Source organism: Centropristis striata, chromosome 3 (assembly GCF_030273125.1).
Source record: "Centropristis striata isolate RG_2023a ecotype Rhode Island chromosome 3, C.striata_1.0, whole genome shotgun sequence".
Classification (NCBI taxonomy): domain Eukaryota; kingdom Metazoa; phylum Chordata; class Actinopteri; order Perciformes; family Serranidae; genus Centropristis; species Centropristis striata.
In genome coordinates this window covers 7,752,801-7,773,797 of record NC_081519.1, presented here as the reverse complement: position 1 = coordinate 7,773,797, position 20,997 = coordinate 7,752,801, and the positions used below count along the sequence as shown (strand labels likewise).

General features: G+C 38.6%; 3 protein-coding genes across 4 annotated transcripts; 1 reads left to right on the top strand and 2 right to left on the bottom strand.

Annotated features, from left to right (window-relative positions):
* Window positions 1–541: 541 nt before the first annotated feature.
* usp49 (ubiquitin specific peptidase 49) lies at window positions 542–10,266 on the bottom strand. Of its 2 annotated transcripts, none has more exons than XM_059329063.1 (7): window positions 10,157–10,266; window positions 7,731–7,843; window positions 6,110–7,593; window positions 5,104–5,311; window positions 4,045–4,153; window positions 3,037–3,242; window positions 542–2,953 (listed from the first exon to the last, which is right to left on the bottom strand). In XM_059329063.1, the coding sequence occupies exons 3-7, from the start codon at window positions 7,526–7,528 to the stop codon at window positions 2,850–2,852; spliced, it is 2,046 nt and encodes a 681-aa protein (XP_059185046.1). In that variant the 5' UTR covers window positions 7,529–7,593; window positions 7,731–7,843; window positions 10,157–10,266; the 3' UTR covers window positions 542–2,849. The 2 variants fall into 2 exon arrangements, with proteins under 2 accessions (XP_059185046.1, XP_059185047.1); XM_059329064.1 differs by lacking the exon at window positions 10,157–10,266 and adding an exon at window positions 9,247–10,100.
* A 1,782-nt stretch (window positions 10,267–12,048) lies between these two features.
* On the bottom strand, window positions 12,049–14,576 carry med20 (mediator complex subunit 20). Its single transcript, XM_059329066.1, has 4 exons — window positions 14,530–14,576; window positions 14,084–14,229; window positions 12,558–12,811; window positions 12,049–12,473 (listed from the first exon to the last, which is right to left on the bottom strand). Exons 1-4 carry the CDS (start codon window positions 14,541–14,543, stop codon window positions 12,252–12,254), a joined length of 636 nt encoding a protein of 211 aa, XP_059185049.1. The 5' UTR covers window positions 14,544–14,576; the 3' UTR covers window positions 12,049–12,251.
* Window positions 14,577–14,760: 184 nt separating this feature from the next.
* On the top strand, window positions 14,761–20,621 carry bysl (bystin-like). Its single transcript, XM_059329065.1, has 7 exons — window positions 14,761–15,160; window positions 16,543–16,699; window positions 16,817–16,955; window positions 17,613–17,746; window positions 17,858–18,018; window positions 19,624–19,726; window positions 19,898–20,621. Exons 1-7 carry the CDS (start codon window positions 14,893–14,895, stop codon window positions 20,250–20,252), a joined length of 1,317 nt encoding a protein of 438 aa, XP_059185048.1. The 5' UTR covers window positions 14,761–14,892; the 3' UTR covers window positions 20,253–20,621.
* The last annotated feature ends 376 nt before the right edge of the window (window positions 20,622–20,997 follow it).

The following is a 20,997-nucleotide window of genomic DNA, read 5'->3' as shown; positions in this document are numbered from 1 at the left end:
CGTAAAAAATTGTAATTTCTTCTCTTTAAAGTTACAGTTGCACTTTAATAGCGCTGTCTCATAGCTAACCTACAGAAATAACAGAAAATATTACAAACAAAACATTGTGCTCTATATTATTAAAGTACCCATGACCTGATTTGTTAATGGCAAACTATTGTTTGAGACCAGTTTGCTATTAAGAGGATAAATAATCTTCAGAGATTATTTACATTTAATGCCCTCCCATCAGATGCATCTTTGTCTGGACCAGATTACATTTATTCTACTGCAGGTTTCAAATCTTAAAGAAAGCATTAGAGGTTTCAGATCAGCTGTGTGTCCATGTGCTAATCCTGTGGATTATTCCTGTTCCACTTTACTGTATCTGTTTCCGCTACAATGCTAAATGTATGGCACATTTATTAATGTATGTAAACTCCTATAATTCTGTTGACATAGAACATGCTCACAACCTGAATCAATCCTCCTCAATCTTTTAATTTAGACAAATGACCATTCAACTATCCACTCTCAAATGAATAGAACCCATGAAAACGAATCAGATTTGTTTTGTCTTTTTAATAATTACCATCAGGCAAAACCCATATGACCATTACATTTATGACAGGTATTCTTACAGTACAAGACAGAACTCAAGGGGATCAGAGCCGGTGGCATGGCCACACCTGACCGCTAAAAAGTAAGACATTCATCGTCATTAGATTGTTCCAACTTTTACAGAGTTCACAAATGTATTTTGCATTTGACTCGTATCAAACACAAGTTTTTCTTGATTACCTAGCAAATTCTAAAGACCTTGATAGAAACAGCAGAGTAGAAAAAAAACATTGTATAACAAGCAGAAGAATTCCTGATTTTACCTTAATTTCCTGTCAAGATGCAAGATGTACAATATATTGCTTTCAGGTGCTCAACTCAAAATGGGTACCCCAACACATTCTTCTTTATCGCAGTCTGCCCTTTCATTCGTTTCTCCGTCTCCTGCAATTAAAACACAGGTGCAGCGTCTCCGGCCCGGGCTCAGACTAGTCTATAACTGTTACACCACAGGGGGAGCTGCCATTTAAACAAGATACAGGAGCTAAAAGATGAACAATCACAAAGATAGGACCAACAATAGTAGCCCCTCCTCAAAAGTGCAGCTTTCCATCACTCATCATCAATCAAGTGTTTTCATGGAAACAGATAAAATGACTACAAAATAAACTAAAACAAAAAACTATTCCTGTTCACTGAGAGCGCAGGCCTCGAGCCTAAGACACAGTGTCCAGTCACAGCAGTACAGTTGAGGAGAGGACAGGATGAAGTACAAACAGACACAGGGAGGAGTATTCAAAGTTTCCATTACTGACATTTCACGAGAATAAAAAAGCTGAACAGGAGGCAACACAGAGTCAGGACTTCAGATTCATTTCAGTAAGGTGGGTGGACACTGATGTTGAACGATGTACCTCTCATAATATTTAATGTACTGGCTGTCAGATGTAGTTATATGTAAGGCACATTAATAGGGCTGTACCGAATGTCTTCTTTCTACATTTAAGGCTTCATGATGTCATCACCACCCCAAAATTAGTTTTTTAATATGGGATCAAAATCCTTAATTTGAATAAAGTGATTCATTAAATTTAGTTTAATTAGTTAAATTAGTTAGTCTTTTTTTGTTTTGTTATTGTGGTTATATAAATGTCATTAATGTGCTGTTAGACCGGTAATACAAGTGTTGAACAAAAAGTGTGTCGCTAACGTGAAAATTTTGTTTTTTGTTTTTGAAATAATCAGAACAAATTAAGCTTTGAGCAGAATATTTCATTAAATAAAAACTAAGAATTTGGGAAATTATTACATCTTTTTTTGTTAGATTCAATTTTTTTCAGAACTTCCTTGTACCGAAGTTGTTTTCGGCCCCGTGGTAGCTGGTTACGTGATTGGCCACCAAGTTTGACATCAGGCTGTGTTTTTCCTTAAAATTAGTGTGTTTGAAATTTTGCATGGCTGGTGTTCTTTTCCAGCCCTGTGGCAGATGCACTACCCCCACTCAGATGAATAGGATTACTGGCATTTTCATCACACCGGCAGATCTCATGTGAATGCTGCCTAATGTTAATGTTATTAGTATAGCCTAAGTTTTTGGTGCAACTGTGCAGAAATTACCGGTTTAAATGGAATGAATAGACCAAAAAAAAAAAGCCTGGCAGCATTCAATTGTCGATTGTCGAATTAAAAAATCAGTAATGAATGAAGCTTAGAACTGTTCGGTACAGCCCTACATGTGAACAACATTAATGTGATAAAAATGCTCTAAAATCAAGAATCTGTGTTGCCTTTGAATGTAAAATGCTGTTTCAGGAGAGCGCCTGGTTGGTTCCAGACTCAACAGACATGAGCCTGATTGTTTTAAAAAACACGGACAACACAACTCGGTGTTCAGCAGGACAGAGTCGGACCTGCTCCCACAGTCTTCAGGCCATTAACCGATATGCTGGTCCCACAGGCTGAGAAACCCGTGGCCTCATTTATGAAAAGGTTTTTGATTTCTTTATTCATTTATAAATCAATCATAATCCAAAACCTCACAATATTACAATTTAATTATTTTCCTTCACTGTGCCTTAGCAACATTACAGTGTGTGCACCATTATGATCATCTTTCTCATCTGGATTAAGCTGCTAAATTTTTCAGCTTGACTCATGATTGTGGCTGTCCTACTGCCCCCATTGCTGTCTTTTTTTAGTAAATCATTTCAAAGTGATTGTTTAATGACATCTTGGGAAGACATCATAGAACGTTTTCATAAATGCAGCCTATAGTTGCCCATACAGGTCGACATCACAGCGAGAGGTACCTAGGCAGACCTCTGGGTATAGAAGAGAATATAGGCCTGAGTGTTGCACACTTCCTCCACACTGCAAACCTTCATGTCAGAGTCATTACAGTGGACCCAGAAACCTGAAGAGACGGACACAAAAACAGGTTAATAACAGAACAGCACGTCATCAGCTGATCTGAGTCAAGTCAGGCCTCTTCCTCACCTCCTTCTGTATTGTAGCAGTATGCGGTGTAGTGCCCTGAGCCGAAGCCTTTACCATGATGCATAACAACAGCAGACAGATCGTAGGTGTAGCCTCCTCTGTGGACAGAGTGACCTGAGCCTGTGCAGCAGTATGGTTTGATGTTCAGAACCTGGTCAAAGGCCACGTGGACGCCGATTTTCTCCCTATGGTTCCGCCCCGACCATCTGCCGGACAACAGGGACTAGTTAGCCTCACAAGGACGCACAAGCATTGTGAAATCATTCATGCTCAAAGTCAAATTCATGCATATTTCAAGAATTTAAAGTGCATTTTCAAGCTTTTTCCAGCAACAAAAAGCTGTGGTTAATTAAGATATGGCTTTATTTAACCCGCAGTGAGGAAATTTAGTTGTCACAGCAGCTCAAGGTACAGACACATAGATATAGAAGACAGAATAAGAATATAAAAATAAGACATATACATACATTCTATACATATTGTATACATACATTTCTGCTATTTGGCATTTATGATCAATATATATTTTTTGTTTGCGTTTGTTTTCCCCGAGAGTACTTTTAATTTAATTTTACAGATATTTCCCGTTGGAGAAAATATATTTGAGAATGTTTAATAAGTTGTTGCATGTAGTAGTATAAACATCAATGAATAAATATATTTCAATATATGCAGAGATAGTGACTAAAGCACTTCTTCATCATGTTAGATGAGATGTTATTGTGCTTATGTTTCATGACAGCATTCTACCAAAGGGAAACAACAAGCATGTCACCTGTTTGTAGGTTATGTTTTAAGCCATTTATTCAAAATCCAAGCATTATGCAAACCTTGAAATCACCACATTAAAATTCAAGTGATTTCAAAGATTTTCAGCATCTGTAGGAACCCTGATTTAAGCATTCTGATCTCAGAAAAAAACAATAATAAAAAAAAAGACTAGGTTTCACAATGAGTTGAATTAGCAGCGAACATTATCAGGAAATAAGCCTGTAGAAAAAAACTCACCTGAAGCGTTTGAGGTGCAGCCGTAGAACCTGAGGTAAACGGTAGATCAGAAGCTGCTTACGTGCTTCTGACAGAACTAAGGGTTTGTGGGATGATTTCCGTCTTCTTTCTGGCACACCATGAAACAACGAGAAGGTAAGTTAATCCACAAGTTTTATTTTCGTGCAGAGGTAACATACTTCCTTACAATATATCAGACTTTGTGAACAGAAACATTTTGTGTAGCTTTCATGAAGGCAACCAGCCTAGTTTTCAAGTCACTGCCTCCTCCGAGGCTGTCAACAGAGTCTCACTCCACCAGCGAGTCATTGCTGTCCTAGCTCACGCAGAATGTGTGCAGGCCACACTCTCTCAGCTAAACGCAATTATTTTTTAAACTATTTTGTATATTTTTTAGTGTATTTTTTATGTAAACGTTTTTTTTGTTATATTTAATTTCCCATGGGAAGCGCTATCCTCTGAACTGAAAGTCTAATTTAATTGTGTGATGGAACTATTTGCATGAACATGTGGAGCACAGCATAATTAACTGGTGGGTATATACAGTACAGGCCAAAAGTTTGGACACACACCTTCTCATTCAATGCATTTTCTTTATTTTCATGACAATTTACATTGTAGATTCTCACTGAAAGCATCAAAACTATGAATGAACACATATGGAATTATGTACTTAACAAAAAAAGTGTGAAATAACTGAAAACATGTCTTGTATTTTAGATTCCTCAAAGTAGCCACCCTTTGCTTACTAGAATATAAGACATGTTTTCAGTTATTTCACACTTTTTTGTTAAGTACATAATTCCACATGTGTTCATTAATAGTTTTGATGAATCTACAATGTAAATAGTCATGAAAATAAAGGAAACGCATTGAATGAGAAGGTGTGTCCAAACTTTTTCTACAACTGGTGTCTGATAAACCGTTTACAGGCATCCTGAATTATCAGACACCAGTTGTAGAATACAAATCTTATCAAACAGATAAGTAATCAGAAATATTGTTTTTGTTTTTTCAAAACCTGCTGTTTTGCATTGTATTAGTAAAAATTGTACTAACTGTTGCAGTGGTTGCAGGCATAGATCCTGCCTTCTAGAGCCTCCATTTCCGTAAACTTGGACAGCATCTCAGTGAGGGTGCAGCTGCGCTGGTAAGCTGTAGAGCCTGAGCCTTTGTCTACGCTGTGGTATCGCTCCGGAAACTCCAAAGACAGATCCCAGAACGGCTCAACTGTGTTAGACTTGTGCTTACAGGACAGACACGTCACCTAAAAAAAACACACAGCAAGGAGAGAAGAAAAACAGATGAGGACTCCAGTAACAAGAAGTTGTGACGTTTGTTGATAACACTTTTTTAGAAATTAAATAGAGCTCTAAAAACAATACAATGAGATTTTTTTAAATTGATTTTAATATTGAGTATTACAATGTCTAAAAAAAATAAAGAGTAGTTTTTTTAAGGACAGATAAATATTGATTATTTTTAACCAATATACAGTGGAAAAAATACATGGAAAAAAATATTAAAACACCCTTGTTTTCTTCAATTTCTTGTTCATTTTAATGCCTGGTCCAACTAAAGGTACATATGTTTAGACAAATATAATGATAACAACAAAAATAGCTCATATGAGTTTAATTTAAGAGTTGGTTATTATCATCAAGAAAACCATCCATCCACCATCAGCTCATCATTATATTTGCAAAAAACAAATGTACCTTTAGTTGTACCAGGCATTAAAATGAACAAGAAATTGAAGAAAACAATGGTCTAATAATTTTTTCCATGACTTTGTATCTGTGGAAGACATTATTTGTGAATCAAAGCGCAATAGGTTTATGTCAGGGATGCAGCATCCTCAATGTTTCCTTTGAGCAATATTGAAAATAGAAAAAGGATCACTATTTTTCTCTACAATCACATCTCACTTAAAAGGAGAAATCGCTGTGTATTCTTTTAAAAATGACTTTGCTTCACTTTTTCACGGTTCTGAGTTTAAAGGCTGGTTGGGAACGTGGTAATCATACTGTAAAGTGTTTATATGTTCACATATCTGGTGTCTCACCTGGCTGAGTAGCTGCCCATGAAAGATGGTGTTGAGAACTTTTAGCACTTGCTTGGACAGTTTTCTCTTTGTGATGGGGATAACTATCCTGCGTTTGGACCCCTCTGTGTCCAGCTCCTGCTGCACCTTGTCCAGCAGCTCGCACAGGAACTCCTGGGCATCCTGCTGGTCATATCCACGGAAAGCTGGAATGAGGTTCCACACAGAGTGAAGCATGGCGAACGGAGACACTAAAGTCCACCTGCCTGACCACATGACCCTGAAAAGTGTATGTAACTCATGGCACAGAGACATCTGCTGGCGGGTGGAGCAGCGTTGCTCCTTGGGCTGGACCAACTCTGAAGCTGTCGGGGAAGGCGGGGTGCTTTCTTTTTTGCCCACGGGCAAATTCCAACTGCCTGCCTTCCCCATGCGTCCAAGGGGGCAACCTGACAGTGCTGAGTTAGCGCTGCCGACTACACCTCCTGTCACGCCCTTCGTCCCTTGGGAGTGATTGGTCTTGGCCAGCAGCTCCTCAGTCTCACACAGGTCCAAAGTGAGAAAACACTCCCTGAATTTCTGCAGGTGGCTCAGCACTTGCAATATTGAGTTCATGTAGCATGTGTTCCCCAAATTGCGCAGACCAGTGACACCTGGAGCGGGTCTCTTGCGGGTGACCGCGTGTGTGGAGTAGTACCTCCTCAGTTTAGCAGCTCTGCCATTCTGAGGAGCCTTACGGGACAGGGTCAGAAGGGAAGGCTTTTTGGGAGGAAGATGAAGAGGAGGAGGTAGGCGTTCTGGAGGGTCGCGAAATTTGCGAGGAATGAGTGTGATGGTTGAACGTGGCGCCTGAGTAAGAAGCCTAGCACTCTTTCTGGGAGGGACGTTGCCAAGCTCTTCCATGAGTCTCCTTTTTACCTCTTTTTTCTGTCTTTTGGCTTCCTCAAGTTTCTCCTTACGCTGATTCTGCAGCTCCTGGTGTTTACCGATCCACATCTGAAACATCTTCCCTAGAAGTGCTTTTCTCCTGTGACGCGAGGCCAGCTGCATGGCGGGCTGCAGCCCACCTTCCCCAACCCGCGTGGTGCACTCTCCCCCAGTCGAGGAGCGTAGGGAGCGTCTACCTGGGCTGCGAACAGTAGAGAGCGCCCCTCTGAGGAGTTTGAGGTCTCCCTCTGCGTTATCATTGAGTACATAGTCTCCACAGGCGAAACAGAACACATCCAGCTCACGCACCTCCATAGCCAGTGGGTGGTGTGACTCCTGAAAGTGTTTGAGTGAGTGCTCCTCCATGAAACGTCCACAGGCCACGTGGGAGCACTTGAGGCAGGCCCACACCGAATCGGTGGTGCTGCAGTCCACACATTGCCATTTTTGCGGATTGAGGATGGAATGGTCGTGGCCGAGACGCAGGCGCCCCACGTGCTTACAACGATCCATCTTTCCCCATACACATGTGGCCTCAGGGATAGGACACACGTCCTGGAACCAAGCAGCACCTCATTCTGATACACAGAGGGAAAAAAGAGATAAAGATCTGACCTTTTGCAAAGGACTGATAACCACATCCAGTCTGGAACATTCAAATTAAAGAGCATACAAACACTACACTATGCATAAACTGATAAGATGCGTTACTTACAGTAAAAGTAGTTGGCTTTTGGGACAAAACATCACAATCTGCAGAGAAGTCAAAAACAACGTTTAGCCTGATCCCCCATGTCGACTGTCACCACCGACACCAACGGGAACATTCTGAGAAACAAGATGAAATCAAATTAAAAATGCACTGACTGAAATATTAATACCTGCAAAATTAAAATAAACCATACAAATAAGGACTGCTCATCACAAAAGTAAATATCAGTCCACTTCAAGGATACCCAACATTTAAGAAGTGCTCAAAAACACTTTAACGTATCCACTAGGGTTGCACAATATGTTTTTTCCCCCATCTGATACTGTTAACCAATAATTACCTGCTTCTTATGGCCAATACTGATACAATACCTGTCAATTTTTTCTGTTTTAAAACTAATAACCTGTACTTGTAACCATAACTTGTAGTTAATGTTCTCCTGAGGGTTAGAAGGTTAAGCAGCAGTGAGCAAAGATTGATGATTTAATATGCCATAGTTATGATCGAACCAACTCGAAGTGACATCACTAATTTTAATACAACAAAAACAAATAACAGCATGGAGCAGAGCAGACTCCTAAAATGTTCATTAATTTATTTTTTTACTAGTAAAGCACATCAGGAAAAAGTCACAAACTTACTTTGGCTTTAATGGAGCATTTAGTCCAAGAATTCAAATTAAATACTTGAACTTAATCTGTCAAATAAAGCATGTCAATATATACTTATTATATAGTTATTAGCATACTGCAAACCAACTTCAAAGGTGTATACCTCCACCAACTGTGTCAAAGTGTAGATGCTGCTCTTGTTAAGTCAGTCACAGCAGTTTGGCTTTGTATTAGCAGTCTACAATTTATCAGCTATAATTTAATTATAGGAAGAATACATAATGCTATACATTTCCCCATTATCAACTGATTATGTATTTCACCATTATATCTCTGCATCCTTAGTACCCATTGATGTGAGATAACATTAGATAATTTACATAGAGAAAACAGAGATGTTTTCTATCAAGATGTACATTATCTAATGTGAACTTCTCCAAAATGTCTATTTTGCAAATCGTCTGCAAATATTGGTATGCAAAACAAGATAAACACTTTGTGTAAAACCACTTGATGAATGTGCGACTTGGAAAAGCCTGTTTCATATAATACCTTTCTTTCTTTTATGTGCTTTCTTTTTAGATTATTCCACGTCTTAACGGAGCTTGACTGCGTAGTACACCTCTGATGTTGTAGGCTTTAATGCCTATTGAATAATGTACGCAATAGTGGGTTATATAAATAAACTTGACCTGACATTACCTAGGATTAGTAGTACAGATCATTGGCAACCTCAGGGGTTAAAACAAAATAGTATAGCTGGAATGGTGAGAATACTGTATATTTGTTGTGTTGTTTGTTATTTGTGCTGTTAATGATTCACCCTGACGCCCCGCTCATTGAAACACAATAGATGGTGCTTATTCCCATAAAGACAATATTAAAATATCTTAAACGGCCAAACTTACAGGCAGAAATGTTGACATGAGGCAGAATGGCTGTATGTCCATTTAAATGATGTGGTTAATCCATGTAATTGTCTACCACACCGGTGCCAGCGCTGTGCCACACCATTCTCGTTGCATTTCCCTTTGTGTAAAATCATCCGCTACTTTTCTAAAACTGCAATTATAACAAAAATGACACTATTAACTTGCAAGTCGGTGCAACTGGTTTCTAGTCGTCTGCATACTTAAATCGTGCTATGTTGTGTTGTGCTGTTGACGCCGTGCTATTTGGAGTGTCTATTAACGCATGTGACGCTGATTATTCACAAATGTAACAATATTCAAACTGTGTCTGTCCGTGTTTTAAAGCCTGTCTTGTGATCCAGACTGGCTGTGCTGTTAACGCCATTGCTAAGCCACCCCACCATCACCATGTCGAGCCAGAACAAAGAGCAGTCAGAGAGCCACTGACTCTCCAGGAACATCCAACAACTTTGTTGGTCTGAGGCAGCTCAGCGAGCCATAAGTTAGCTAACGCCGCTAGCCGCTAGCCTCGGCAGCTCTGCACAGTGTTAGCGCTGCCTAGCCTTTTGCTGTCTTATCTAATAATACACTATGTTAAACACAGATGACTCGCTTGGCTCCCGGCAGCTAACATGTATGTTATTAGCCTGCCATTGCAGCTACCGATAGCTACACGGCGGCTAACGCTGAGGACAATCGAAGTTCACCTAACGGCTGTTGTTGGTCGCAAACGGTAACTAAGTATTAACAGTGAACGGCTTAGCTCGCTAGCGAACTCCGCCGTTAACCGTTTAAAAACTCCCCGGTGACTTTCATCACAGAAAGCCGGGTACACTAACACCGGGCCTCAGCCGGGCTCGTTACTACATTTGTAACATCTGATAACGGAAAAGCTGGGTAACGTTACCATCGCCGACATCCATCCATCCGGTACACTCAGAGCTGCTTGTTGTCCTCCTCACACATTGAACAACCCAACTCCCGATCCGAGCCCAGACCCTGCTGCTCTCATTGGACCGGGACTCAGCGGCAGCCCGGCTCTCATTGGCGGAATGGCTGAACAACAGGCAGCAGGATGGACCGTCCGTCTCCGTCCGTCCACCCACCGAGGCCACATGGAACAATAACCGAGGAGACTAGACCGCACACGGGGCACAGAGGACAACTGCCCCTGAGCCCCGATGTCCCCGAAAGCCCCGTGTCCGCCATGTGTCAGCTGGTTTGTGGTAATCTGATAAAATGCATTAGAGGATGTGTAGCTTTTAAGCACAGTATAAGCCGAAGCTGTCTTTTGAAGGGGACTTAATTTAAAATCTAGACCTGGGGCCTCTCGCTGCAAATGATTCAGTGATGCAAGTTAACCGAGTGAAAGCTTATTTATACAGTTTATACAGAGTGAAACTCGTGCCAGGTTGTAATCCACCACAAGGCCAGTGTCTGTAAAAAATGTACTTGGTGTGGATTGTGGAAAGTTTTTTTCTAATGACTCATTTTAATACCATATCCTGATATTATTCACAATTTTTAAGCATTTGCAGATGTAATTTCAGACCCATTATCAGTACTTTGTAAAAGCACCATTCATGTTTATGCAAGCTCTTAATTTGAATATATATATATATATATATAGGCATACTTCCCTGCAAATTCAGGCTCAGGTCACTTTACTCAGATGAAGTACCAGCAAGACAATAAACATACTTTATCAGCAGGATTGGACAGAAGATTACTAATGTTTTTTGTTTGGCTTGTGAGTGAAACAAACCTAGCATTTGCACCATTTACATATTTAATCGGCATTTGGCTATAGGCTTGTATTCATTTCCAACCCTCTATTACATGTTAAAGTCTTATTACTAATGCAGTACTAAAAAACCCTACACTTCCATGGTTCATCTCCATAGGTGCTTTCATTTATTTTGCCTAATTAGTTAAATACTCAGGACTATGAGCATGCACAGACTTGACTTGATATTATCGTCAACTGTTATTTTCATTATTCTGCTGATTATTTTTTAGAGTAATCAATGGGTCAATAAAATGTCAGAATAAAAATGTCCATCTTAGTCCAAGGCGATGCCTTTAAATGTCTTATCTTGTTAGTCCATAACCCAAATATTCCGTTTAATCATATATAGCAGAGAAAAGCAGGAAATCTCCATATTTGAGAGACTGAAAAAGCATTTTTGCATGGAAAACTACTCTAGTAACAATTAATCGATTGTCAAAATAGTTTATTTTTCAGTCGATCAACTAATCATTGGATAGTTGAATAGAACAGTGCCATGTGTTATTAGTAAAACCTGTGCGTAGTGCACAAGGATTATTATTATAGCTTAATTAACGGGTCACACTTGATCTACACAGATGACTACAGTAAGTATCACACTGACTGTTCACATGACCTAAAAGCACTTGCGTCCTGATGGACTCAAACTTAACCCACGGCACTTACTCTTTCTACGTTTCTTGACTTCATCCTTGCTTGTGTTGTTTTAACTCTCATTTGTACGTCACTTTGGATAAAAGTGTCTGCTAAATGATATTGTAGAATTGTAGGGTATTTAAACTGAACAGAGACATCATTCATGTTCCCTTTATTCTTTTTCTGTGTCAAAATCTGCCCTTTTGAGTACCTCAATAAGTTTTTTCCTGTTCACTACTTCAATACTAAACCAATAGAAGAACAATCAATAATGTTACTTAACTTTCAACTAAAAAATTATCTCAACCCCACGAAGAGGACATTTGAACATATCTCTCATCACATTAGAATTGGTCGGAAACACAGATTCTAGCTCCTGTTTTTCATCAAGTCTTTAATACAAGTTGCTTTCATCAAATAGAAAAGTGTAATGTTGCAATGTTAAGCACCAGAAATGGAAATAAAGAACCCAGACTTTGATAAATGCCCGGATAACAAGCTGATCCACAGGACCAGAATTTAAGCAACATCAGTAAAAACATGAAAAAATAAAGTTCTCTCTATTTCCACCGAAAACTCAACGCACATTACTTCCTGGAATTTGCTGTTTACGGAGTTTGTTGAACAACTCAAGGTACTGAGTCATGGTGTCAACGCAGTCTGATGGTGCGAAGAGTCCTTCAGGTTTGGCAGCAAACACAGACGGGAGTTCAGGGACGCTGGGGCCAAGAAAGGACTGCATGAACTCCTTTGTGAGATTCCAGCAGTCCCCTGGAACAACACACGGACAGTACTCGACCTGGGGTAACGCACAAAGAGTGAAAACAGTCACAGTGGGAAAATGTCATGTTTCCACTCTTGTCATATTCATTTAACTACATACCTCTACTGATATCCCTCTGGCACTGGAGCTCATTGTCACAGTACCAACTTTTATCAAGAAGTCACAGTAGCGGTATCTAGAACCACGACACTCCACCTTGTGGCCCTTCGCATTTTGGAAGTGACTTTTTAGCTTCACCATCAGAACATCAAAGTTTGCGTCGGCTATCAGGCAGGGTCCGCCTTCAAACAGAGCCATGCAGCTCAGAGGAGTTTCAGAGTTGTGCATCACGTATAGGAGCTTGGAGGGCTGACCTGCAACAGATGGGCAACATTTAAACATTTATGTAAAGTTTTGAAGTATTTGCACTTAAAAAAATATTTTCACTTTTTTAGATACTTTTATGTTAACGCAATGCAATTTCTAAATCTTGTAACTGATCATTTATGTTCCATTACATTTATCCGATGACCTTGGTCAGAGTAGTTACCTACAGGATAAGACTTTTAATGCAAAAATACCACAAACTTTTAAAATAGGACGAATTTTTGCAGTCTGTTAACTTACTCAGGTGCAGGTTTTCTATTTTGTTTTAAATATATTCTGACAATGTTTGATTCTTGAGTACAGGATTGTTTGTGAGTGTTATTATGTGCCAACTGCCATCTACTGTAGGTAATACTCAGACTATGGATCAATCAATCAATCAATCAATCAATCAATCAATCAATCAATCAATCAATCAATCATTTTAAATCAGATTTTTGACCTCAATTGATATAATCAAGAGTATACCAATATTTGTGCCACATGCATTGCCTGTTTTCACTAAGTTACTGACTGAAATATGTTGAATAAAGTTTAACAAAATGCGGAATACATATTAAGGAGCTTTCAGTAAGCTATGGCAGTGCCTTATAACATATTTTATCATTTATTTTAGTCAAATTTATTTTCATATATTATTTTATATATTGAACATGTTTAGTTATTTTAGTTTTCAACAGGTTGTGAAAGTGCACAAACGTTACATCATAGCTGATAGCTGATCTAATTTATCTTGGATTTATTATTTTTATATAATTTAAATATTTTTTATTTGTTTTTCAGATGTTTTGAGATCATTTTATGTAATCAAGATAATTAAGATTAAGATTTACTTTATTAGTCCAACAGCGGGGAAATTTCAAGAGCTACAACAGCAAAGTGGATAGCAAAAAGTAATAACAACAACAAGTAATAGTAACAGCAGTAAAACTAGAAATATAATAACGTAATAAGCAAATGAACAAGTTTAAAAAAAAACACTGTAATAATTCAAGAAATAAATTATTTTTCCAAAGACTGAGTAATTTAGTTAAATAATCGCAATCTCCATTTTGACTAAAAAAAAATCACGATTATGATTTTTGCAATAATTAAGCAGCCCTAAATACCATATTACGTTCTAAAAAGTCAGAATACCCTTGCTTTAATTGACTGGGCTTTATTGGAAGTGCAACACCAAATCACGGAATATCTCCTATCTATCTTAACAGTAGGATTTAATCTTGTGATCAAAGTAAAAGTACAGAGTCAAATATTACCGCTGACATTTCCTGTTGCATGATATGTCTCACAGTCCACACAGAAGCTGCCCTGCTTCACAGCACCCAGCTGCTCCAGTTTCTTGTGCAGGATGTCCACTGTCTGCTGCACGCTCTTCCCCTCCGCTATAGGCACCTGGCACACACTACAGAACAGACAAACCACCACACTATGTTACAAAACATCAGCGTAATCTGCATTTGACAATGGTCTAAGAAACACTTGTTTCTTTAGTTGAATGTGCATATAAGGTTAAGAGAAACTGCTTCCAGTTTGAGCATCGTGTGAATGAAAGTAAGTGAAGCAGCGTTGCCTCGTGACAGGAAATATGTGTGATAGTTTAGGCGAGATTCTAAAAGTAGTGATATATGTAAATGATAGAAATAGCGTCCCAAACATTAGTACAATTTTAAATATAAGCAAAATAGTGAATCTATCATCTCACCAAGTGACTCCCATTGTTTTTGGCTCCCGGTTGAATACATCCGGGTGAAAAGTGAGACTTCCGGTAAAGTTATATGAGAGTATTTAAGAAAAAAAACATGCTTTACGATTTATGGTGTAAAAAAATATCATATGAAATAAAATATATATAATAAGGCAGCTTAATGCCAACAAAAACAGATAACATGACTCCATAATTTTGCTAGATTTGAGAAGTTTCTATGTTACGTGACGTAAATTACGTCACGTCCTCTGTAATGGACATCCGCACGTGTTGAACGAGTGTTTACAGCACTTGTTAATTTAAGACTTTGCCAACAAAAAACAACATTACCGTAGCTACCGCGTCCTTCAAACTGCCGTGATGCCGAAAGTAAAACGATCCAAAGGAGGAGGAGGAGGAGAGGCGAGCGGAGCCGGTGTGGCGCTGGCTGACCAGATCCTACAGGCGGACACGGTGCGAGCCCGAGGCCGGGTGAAGAGCAGGGACAACCGGGCAGAGAACGAGGACACATACGTGGACGAGCGTCTGTCGCGGAAGATCTTACAGCAAGCACGGATCCAGCAAGAGGAGCTACAGACCGAATATGGACTGGCACCAGAGAAGAAGAAGGCACCGTCCACTGTACTCGGTAATATTGAAGAGCTGTCCTCCAAAATATGAACTGCATGATACACATTATTGAAAGTCTCTGAAGTTATGGTTTGCATGAAATGCTTTAAACTGGCAGATATTTAAATGGAGTCTGGTGTGACAGGACTACTCTACCTCAAGTGTCCATGTAGACACAGCTATTAAGGATCAGTGGTGGAATGTAACTAAGTTCATTTACTCTCAGTACATTAGATTTATCATGGAAAAGTCCATTTCCAGTAGTTTAAGTCAAATAGCCCCAACCAAGAATTTAAATGGACATACTTTTCAGAGGCCAACATTTCCATATAAAACATACTTTTTAAAATGGACTTTTAGGTCTTCATTACATGTAAGCCATAATCATTATATTTAGAATAAATTAAAACATGAAATGTTTAATTCTGTGTGTAATGGATCTATATAATGTGTTATTTCCACCTTTTGAATTTAATTACTGGCATAAATAAACTTTTCTATGATATTCTAATTTATTGAGATGCACCTGTAAGTACAAATTAGAAGTATGTGTACTTTACTTGAGTATTTTTTTTTTGTGCAAGTTTATACTTGTACTCTTCTCCATCTCAGTGGCAAATGTTGTACTATTTACTCCACTACATTTGTCTGACAGCTTTACTTGTATTACAGTTTACAAATTTTCATCCCTTTTCTGTCCAATGAGAACCACTTATCTCTACATTTTGATTTTAAATTTGAATGTGTCTGATAAACTTGGGGATGAAGTTTTCCTTGAGTGTTGATAAAATGCTCCTACTACTTGAGCTCAACAAACTATTTAATTATTCTCACAGGACAGCAACTCTTAAAACTTATGGTCTTATAGATTAAGATGCATTGCTTTAGATTAAACAACACAACATTATTTAAAGAAGTTAAATTTGGTACCACCTTAAATATCTGCAGCAGTAAAATGTATACATGTTATGCAGCGCTAATAATCTTTAAACTTCATATAGAGCAAAACACTGACACGGAACATTTTACTGCACAATGATTAAACTTACTATTCATACTTAATAACGTTTTGCTAGATATACTTCTATACACATTACAGTGTGGTATGCATACTTTTACATAGGTAAGGATTTAATGCATTAAATCACACTTTTTTGCATATTCAACATTAATTCGTAAAAATATACTGCATGGGATACATACATTAAAATAGGAATATTTGATCAAAGAAAAAACCTTGACACATCAGACAAATCCCTTTCATATTGTACATGTTGAACATAACTCCTCCAGATGATTGACTTACACGATGAACATCACTTAATTATTAAGTGCATGTCATAAGCTGTACAGTGCGAGAGTGATCTTAATGACCATGTTTGTGTTGTGTTTAAATCTAAGGTCCTGACACTCAGGATGCAGACTCAGATGAGGAGTGGCCTGCACTGGGAGCAGCAGGTGCAGATGACCACGAAGTTTTGTGCGACACAGAAGTCGCCGTTGATCCCGACGACGAGAAGGCCATGGAGATGTTCATGAACAAAAACCCTCCGATGAGGCAAGATGCAACATAATCCTGACTTTATCTTGAAACTTGCTGCAGTGACTGAGTTTAAATGTGAGCTCAACTTCTCCTTGAATGCTCAGGTTTGTTTTCTCTGTGTGTTCTTTGCAGACGGACCTTAGCTGATATTATCATGGAGAAGATTACAGAGAAGCAGACTGAGGTAGGGACGGTGATGTCAGAGGTGTCGGGGTGTCCAATGCCCCAACTCGACCCGAGGATAGTGGAGGTGTATAAAGGTGTCAATAAGGTGAGTCATGGCAGTTGTTTTAACCCTTTGATGCACAACATGGGTCTAAAGGGACCCGACAGAGTTTTTATGTTCGATATCGTTGCAATAATTCATCATTCAGTATTCCAGGTTTTCCTCAATTAGTTTGTTTTTGATCATCATACATCCTAATTTTTATGTTTTCCTTTATTAATTTTGAATAGAATCCCTTTGTCTGTCACTACTCTTCTAATACACAACATGGGTCAAAAATGAGCCATATCCATTTTTTAGCTAAGTAGCTTGTTAAGCTAACTACTTAGCTAACTTCTTGGCTAAGTAGTTAGCTTAGCAAGCTACTTAGCCAAGTAGTTAGCTATGTAATAATACAAAAACTTTTTTCTTCATAAATTATGAGAAGCAAAATGAAAATAATGATCTGTGTTTATCAAAAACAAGATATTTAAAGAATACTTAGAATATTCAATCATGAAATAAGTTTATGTAAAAATATAGAGCACAGAAACACACAGCAAGCAATAAATAACAGGGGAAATAAATGCAGGTAATTTTTGACCCATGTTGTGCATCAAAGAGTTAAAGTGAGGAAGTGTCTGTTTAGGGCCTGACTATAAATGTAAAGATCTCCTCATTAGCAGTTAAATGATGGTTGTCATTTCTGTTCTTTTGCTTCAGGTTCTGTCAAGATATCGCAGCGGTAAATTGCCAAAAGCTTTTAAAATCGTCCCGGCGCTTGCAAACTGGGAGCAGATTCTTTATTTGACTGAACCAGAGACCTGGACAGCAGCTGCTATGTACCAAGCAACACGGTGAGTCCCTGTTTGGTTTGATTTTGGCTCACCACTGAGGGAGTTCTTGTACATACTGCAGATATTTCAACATTGTAAAATGAAGGTTTTTTTTTAATGCTTTCGTTATAGAATCTTCTCGTCGAACCTCAAAGAGCGAATGGCCCAGAGGTTTTACAACTTGGTGCTGCTGCCCAGAGTACGAGATGATATTGCAGAGTACAAGCGACTCAACTTTCATCTCTACAGCGCTCTGAAGAAGGCCTTGTTCAAACCAGGAGCATGGTTTAAAGGTGAGACCATTTATGTGAATTTTTCTTTTTAAAGGCACACTATGCAAGAAATGTTGCTTACTGTTTGTAAACACAACATTCAAAGATGTCCCCTCCATCTCAGCTCAATGAAAGTAAAAGAAAACCCCAGATTCAATCTTGTTTTTGAATTAGCTTTGGTGTTTCGCCTCATTACATTTGCACGGTTTGTTTGTTTTTTGTTGATTAGTCTGCTATATTCCGTATCTTTGTACAGTCCAGAACACAGTAAAATCAAAAGATCAGAGAAAATCCAGGCAAAGGGAAAACACCACCACACACTTCAATTGGGTCAAAAGTGATGATTGAGAGGGATTTTATGTTTGCATTAGTTTATAAATCGACCTTTGGGAGTTATATTAGATATCACAAAGTATGTATTAGAGCTACAAAGAAGGTCTTTTAATTCATTATCAATCGACAGAAAATTTATTGACAACCATTTCTATTTGTCAAGCAAAAATGCCCCAAATTTTTTTTTCCCGACTTCAAAAACATGACAATTTACTTATCCGTCCTCCACAATAAACTGACCATCTTGGGTTTGGATAAAACAAAAGGCTCGATCATATTACTATGGGCTCTCACATTTTCCTGTTTTATAGACCAAACAAAGAATCAATGAATGCATAAAACTAATCAGCAGATTCATTGAAAGTGTAAATAAACGTTGCTTGCAGCCCTAGTTTATATTCCTCTCATGCCTGTTAATCAGGTTTGATATTTTCTATAAAATTCTTGGGGATTTAATTCACTAAAGCTGTAATCAAAATTCTACACTTCCTTAATAGATATATTTATGGTCCAGTAAAGACCGAGCTAAGAGTGAAGTCAAATTGTTCCTGATATGTTTTGTGGACCTGTAAACTGTAGCTGTCATGTTAGGCATTGCCAGTTATTGTTTCAGTGAATGCTGTGTTAAGCTCGAGTCACATGTGACAGTTGAAAATAAAAGTGGGCAAAGTGAATGGAAAAGAGGATTTGACAGCTTGCTGCACAGAAGAAAACACAAGCTTTCTGGGACATGTCACATTTCTAATTTCAGCACTAAATTTAGAAATTTTATTCTGGGGATACTTACGGAGGATTAGTTGATGTCCACTGGGTAAACAACACCATCAGTTCTGGAAGCTCAATAATTAAAACACTCACATTTAATTGGGTCAAATCATCGAAGAATTTGTCTGGCCAATGCTTGTTGAGGGTTTTTTTTCTTTCCTTAATCCTGTCGGTCCTTTGTGTTTACAAACTGTCCCAGTTTAATGGGACTATTTTGCCCAAAACAACACTTGACCCATATTTACAAAACTACCAATGTGAGATAAAACCACTAGGGGGCAGTGTCGCATACAAATACACTGAAGTGTACAGTACAGTCATTAGTGACTGTAATTTAATTTACTACAACATTTTAACAAATTCAATAAATTATATGAGTTCATTTTATTTTAATTCCATGTGATCAATGTAACTTTATTCCCTTTACTACAATCAGGTGTATCATGGTCTCTGCTGCATCTGTTCTGCAGATTCCTTATGGAAGTGCATGAGTACTCTTATAATTTTGTGGCTTTTTGTGTCACACAGGTATCCTGATTCCTCTGTGTGAATCTGGGACCTGTACTCTGAGGGAAGCCATCATCATTGGAAGCATACTCACAAAGTGCTCCATCCCTGTGCTCCACTCCAGGTAATGTTTCCTCTGTGTCAACACACCTACAGACAGACGCCAGCATCCTGTCGTTCTACGTAGGATTCAGCCAGGGGTCATTTAAAAGTTTTACATGTTTGCCAAGATAAGTAAGGTGAATGTTGCATAACTTGGGTGGTTGTATAACATGCAATTGTGCATGTCTTTCAGTGCCGCAATGCTTAAGTTGGCAGAGATGGAGTACAACGGCGCCAACAGCATTTTCCTGCGCCTCTTGCTCGACAAGAAATACGCCCTGCCTTTCCGTGTCCTAGATGCCTTGGTGGCCCACTTCCTGTCCTTCCGCAGTGAAAAACGTGTGCTTCCTGTGCTGTGGCATCAGAGTCTGCTCACCCTGGCTCAGCGCTACAAAGCTGACCTGGCCTCCGAACAGAAGGCAGCTCTGCTGGAGCTGCTCAAGATACAAACACACCCTCAGATCTCTGCAGAGATCCGCAGAGAACTGCAAAATTCAGAGTCCAGGGATCTGGAAGTCGGGCTCCCTGTTACGGTTGAAATGGACTGAGGATTCAGTCTGGTCTGGCGCTGCCTCCTTCTCTCATGCAAATGAGTCATAGATTCTTCAGCATGAAGAAAATTATGTGAAATATAACTTAATTATTCTTCCTGGCTCATGAAAGGACAGTTTCAAGGATGCAAGGATGACAGTGTCTCATAACAGTGCATCAGGATCCATAATTCTGTTCCAAGCTGGGATGAATTTGCACATATAAAAACGATGTAGGTGTTGTAATTTCATATCATAAATCTGAGTTTCCTGCAGTTGCAGTGCAGCGATTGCTTGGAAATAGAAAGACTGGTATTTCTGTTCTTTTGATTAAGGGCAACTTTGTTGTTTTGAAGCAACAGTTTGAATTAAAAAAAAACGAAATTCCTAAAAATGTGTTTCTCTTCATTGTATGTTAACTGTTTAAGAAATACATGAAATGAATGGTAAAAAAAAAAAAAAGTTAGCAGCATAACTGCCTTTTTTCAGTCTGGTTTTCAAAACCTTTGCTTTACCTGCCTCGATATCTTCAAATAGGAAATAAAAATGATATATTATTGGTATAGCACATTTTCTGGAACATATTCAGACATCTGTGAACTGGCAATTTTGTTTTATTTTTTTTGTTTTGAGTTTTGGTATCAACAAACATAGACTCAGTCATCATTCATTTATTCCACAATTCTAAATTTGTAATATATATTACTAAAATAAGCCATATTAAACAAGACTCGATGCCTAAATGAGAGTGAAGCTAATATTT

What these genes read in the sequence shown, in the direction of transcription:
- usp49 (XM_059329063.1), bottom strand. Translation starts at nt 7,528, where the DNA reads ATGGATCGTTGTAAGCACGTGGGGCGCCTGCGTCTCGGCCACGACCAT. An exon ending in ATGGGCAGCTACTCAGCCAG is followed by an intron (nt 5,312 to 6,109) that starts GTGAGACACCAG and finishes TGTTTTTTTTAG; the next exon opens with GTGACGTGTCTGTCCTGTAA. An exon ending in CTGCACCTCAAACGCTTCAG is followed by an intron (nt 3,243 to 4,044) that starts GTGAGTTTTTTT and finishes GTTGTCCGGCAG; the next exon opens with ATGGTCGGGGCGGAACCATA.
- med20 (XM_059329066.1), bottom strand. An exon ending in TGCAACAGGAAATGTCAGCG is followed by an intron (nt 12,812 to 14,083) that starts GTAATATTTGAC and finishes CATCTGTTGCAG; the next exon opens with GTCAGCCCTCCAAGCTCCTA. An exon ending in CCAGAGGGATATCAGTAGAG is followed by an intron (nt 12,474 to 12,557) that starts GTATGTAGTTAA and finishes GCGTTACCCCAG; the next exon opens with GTCGAGTACTGTCCGTGTGT.
- bysl (XM_059329065.1), top strand. Translation starts at nt 14,893, where the DNA reads ATGCCGAAAGTAAAACGATCCAAAGGAGGAGGAGGAGGAGAGGCGAGC. An exon ending in GCTATGTACCAAGCAACACG is followed by an intron (nt 17,747 to 17,857) that starts GTGAGTCCCTGT and finishes CTTTCGTTATAG; the next exon opens with AATCTTCTCGTCGAACCTCA. An exon ending in ACCAGGAGCATGGTTTAAAG is followed by an intron (nt 18,019 to 19,623) that starts GTGAGACCATTT and finishes TGTGTCACACAG; the next exon opens with GTATCCTGATTCCTCTGTGT.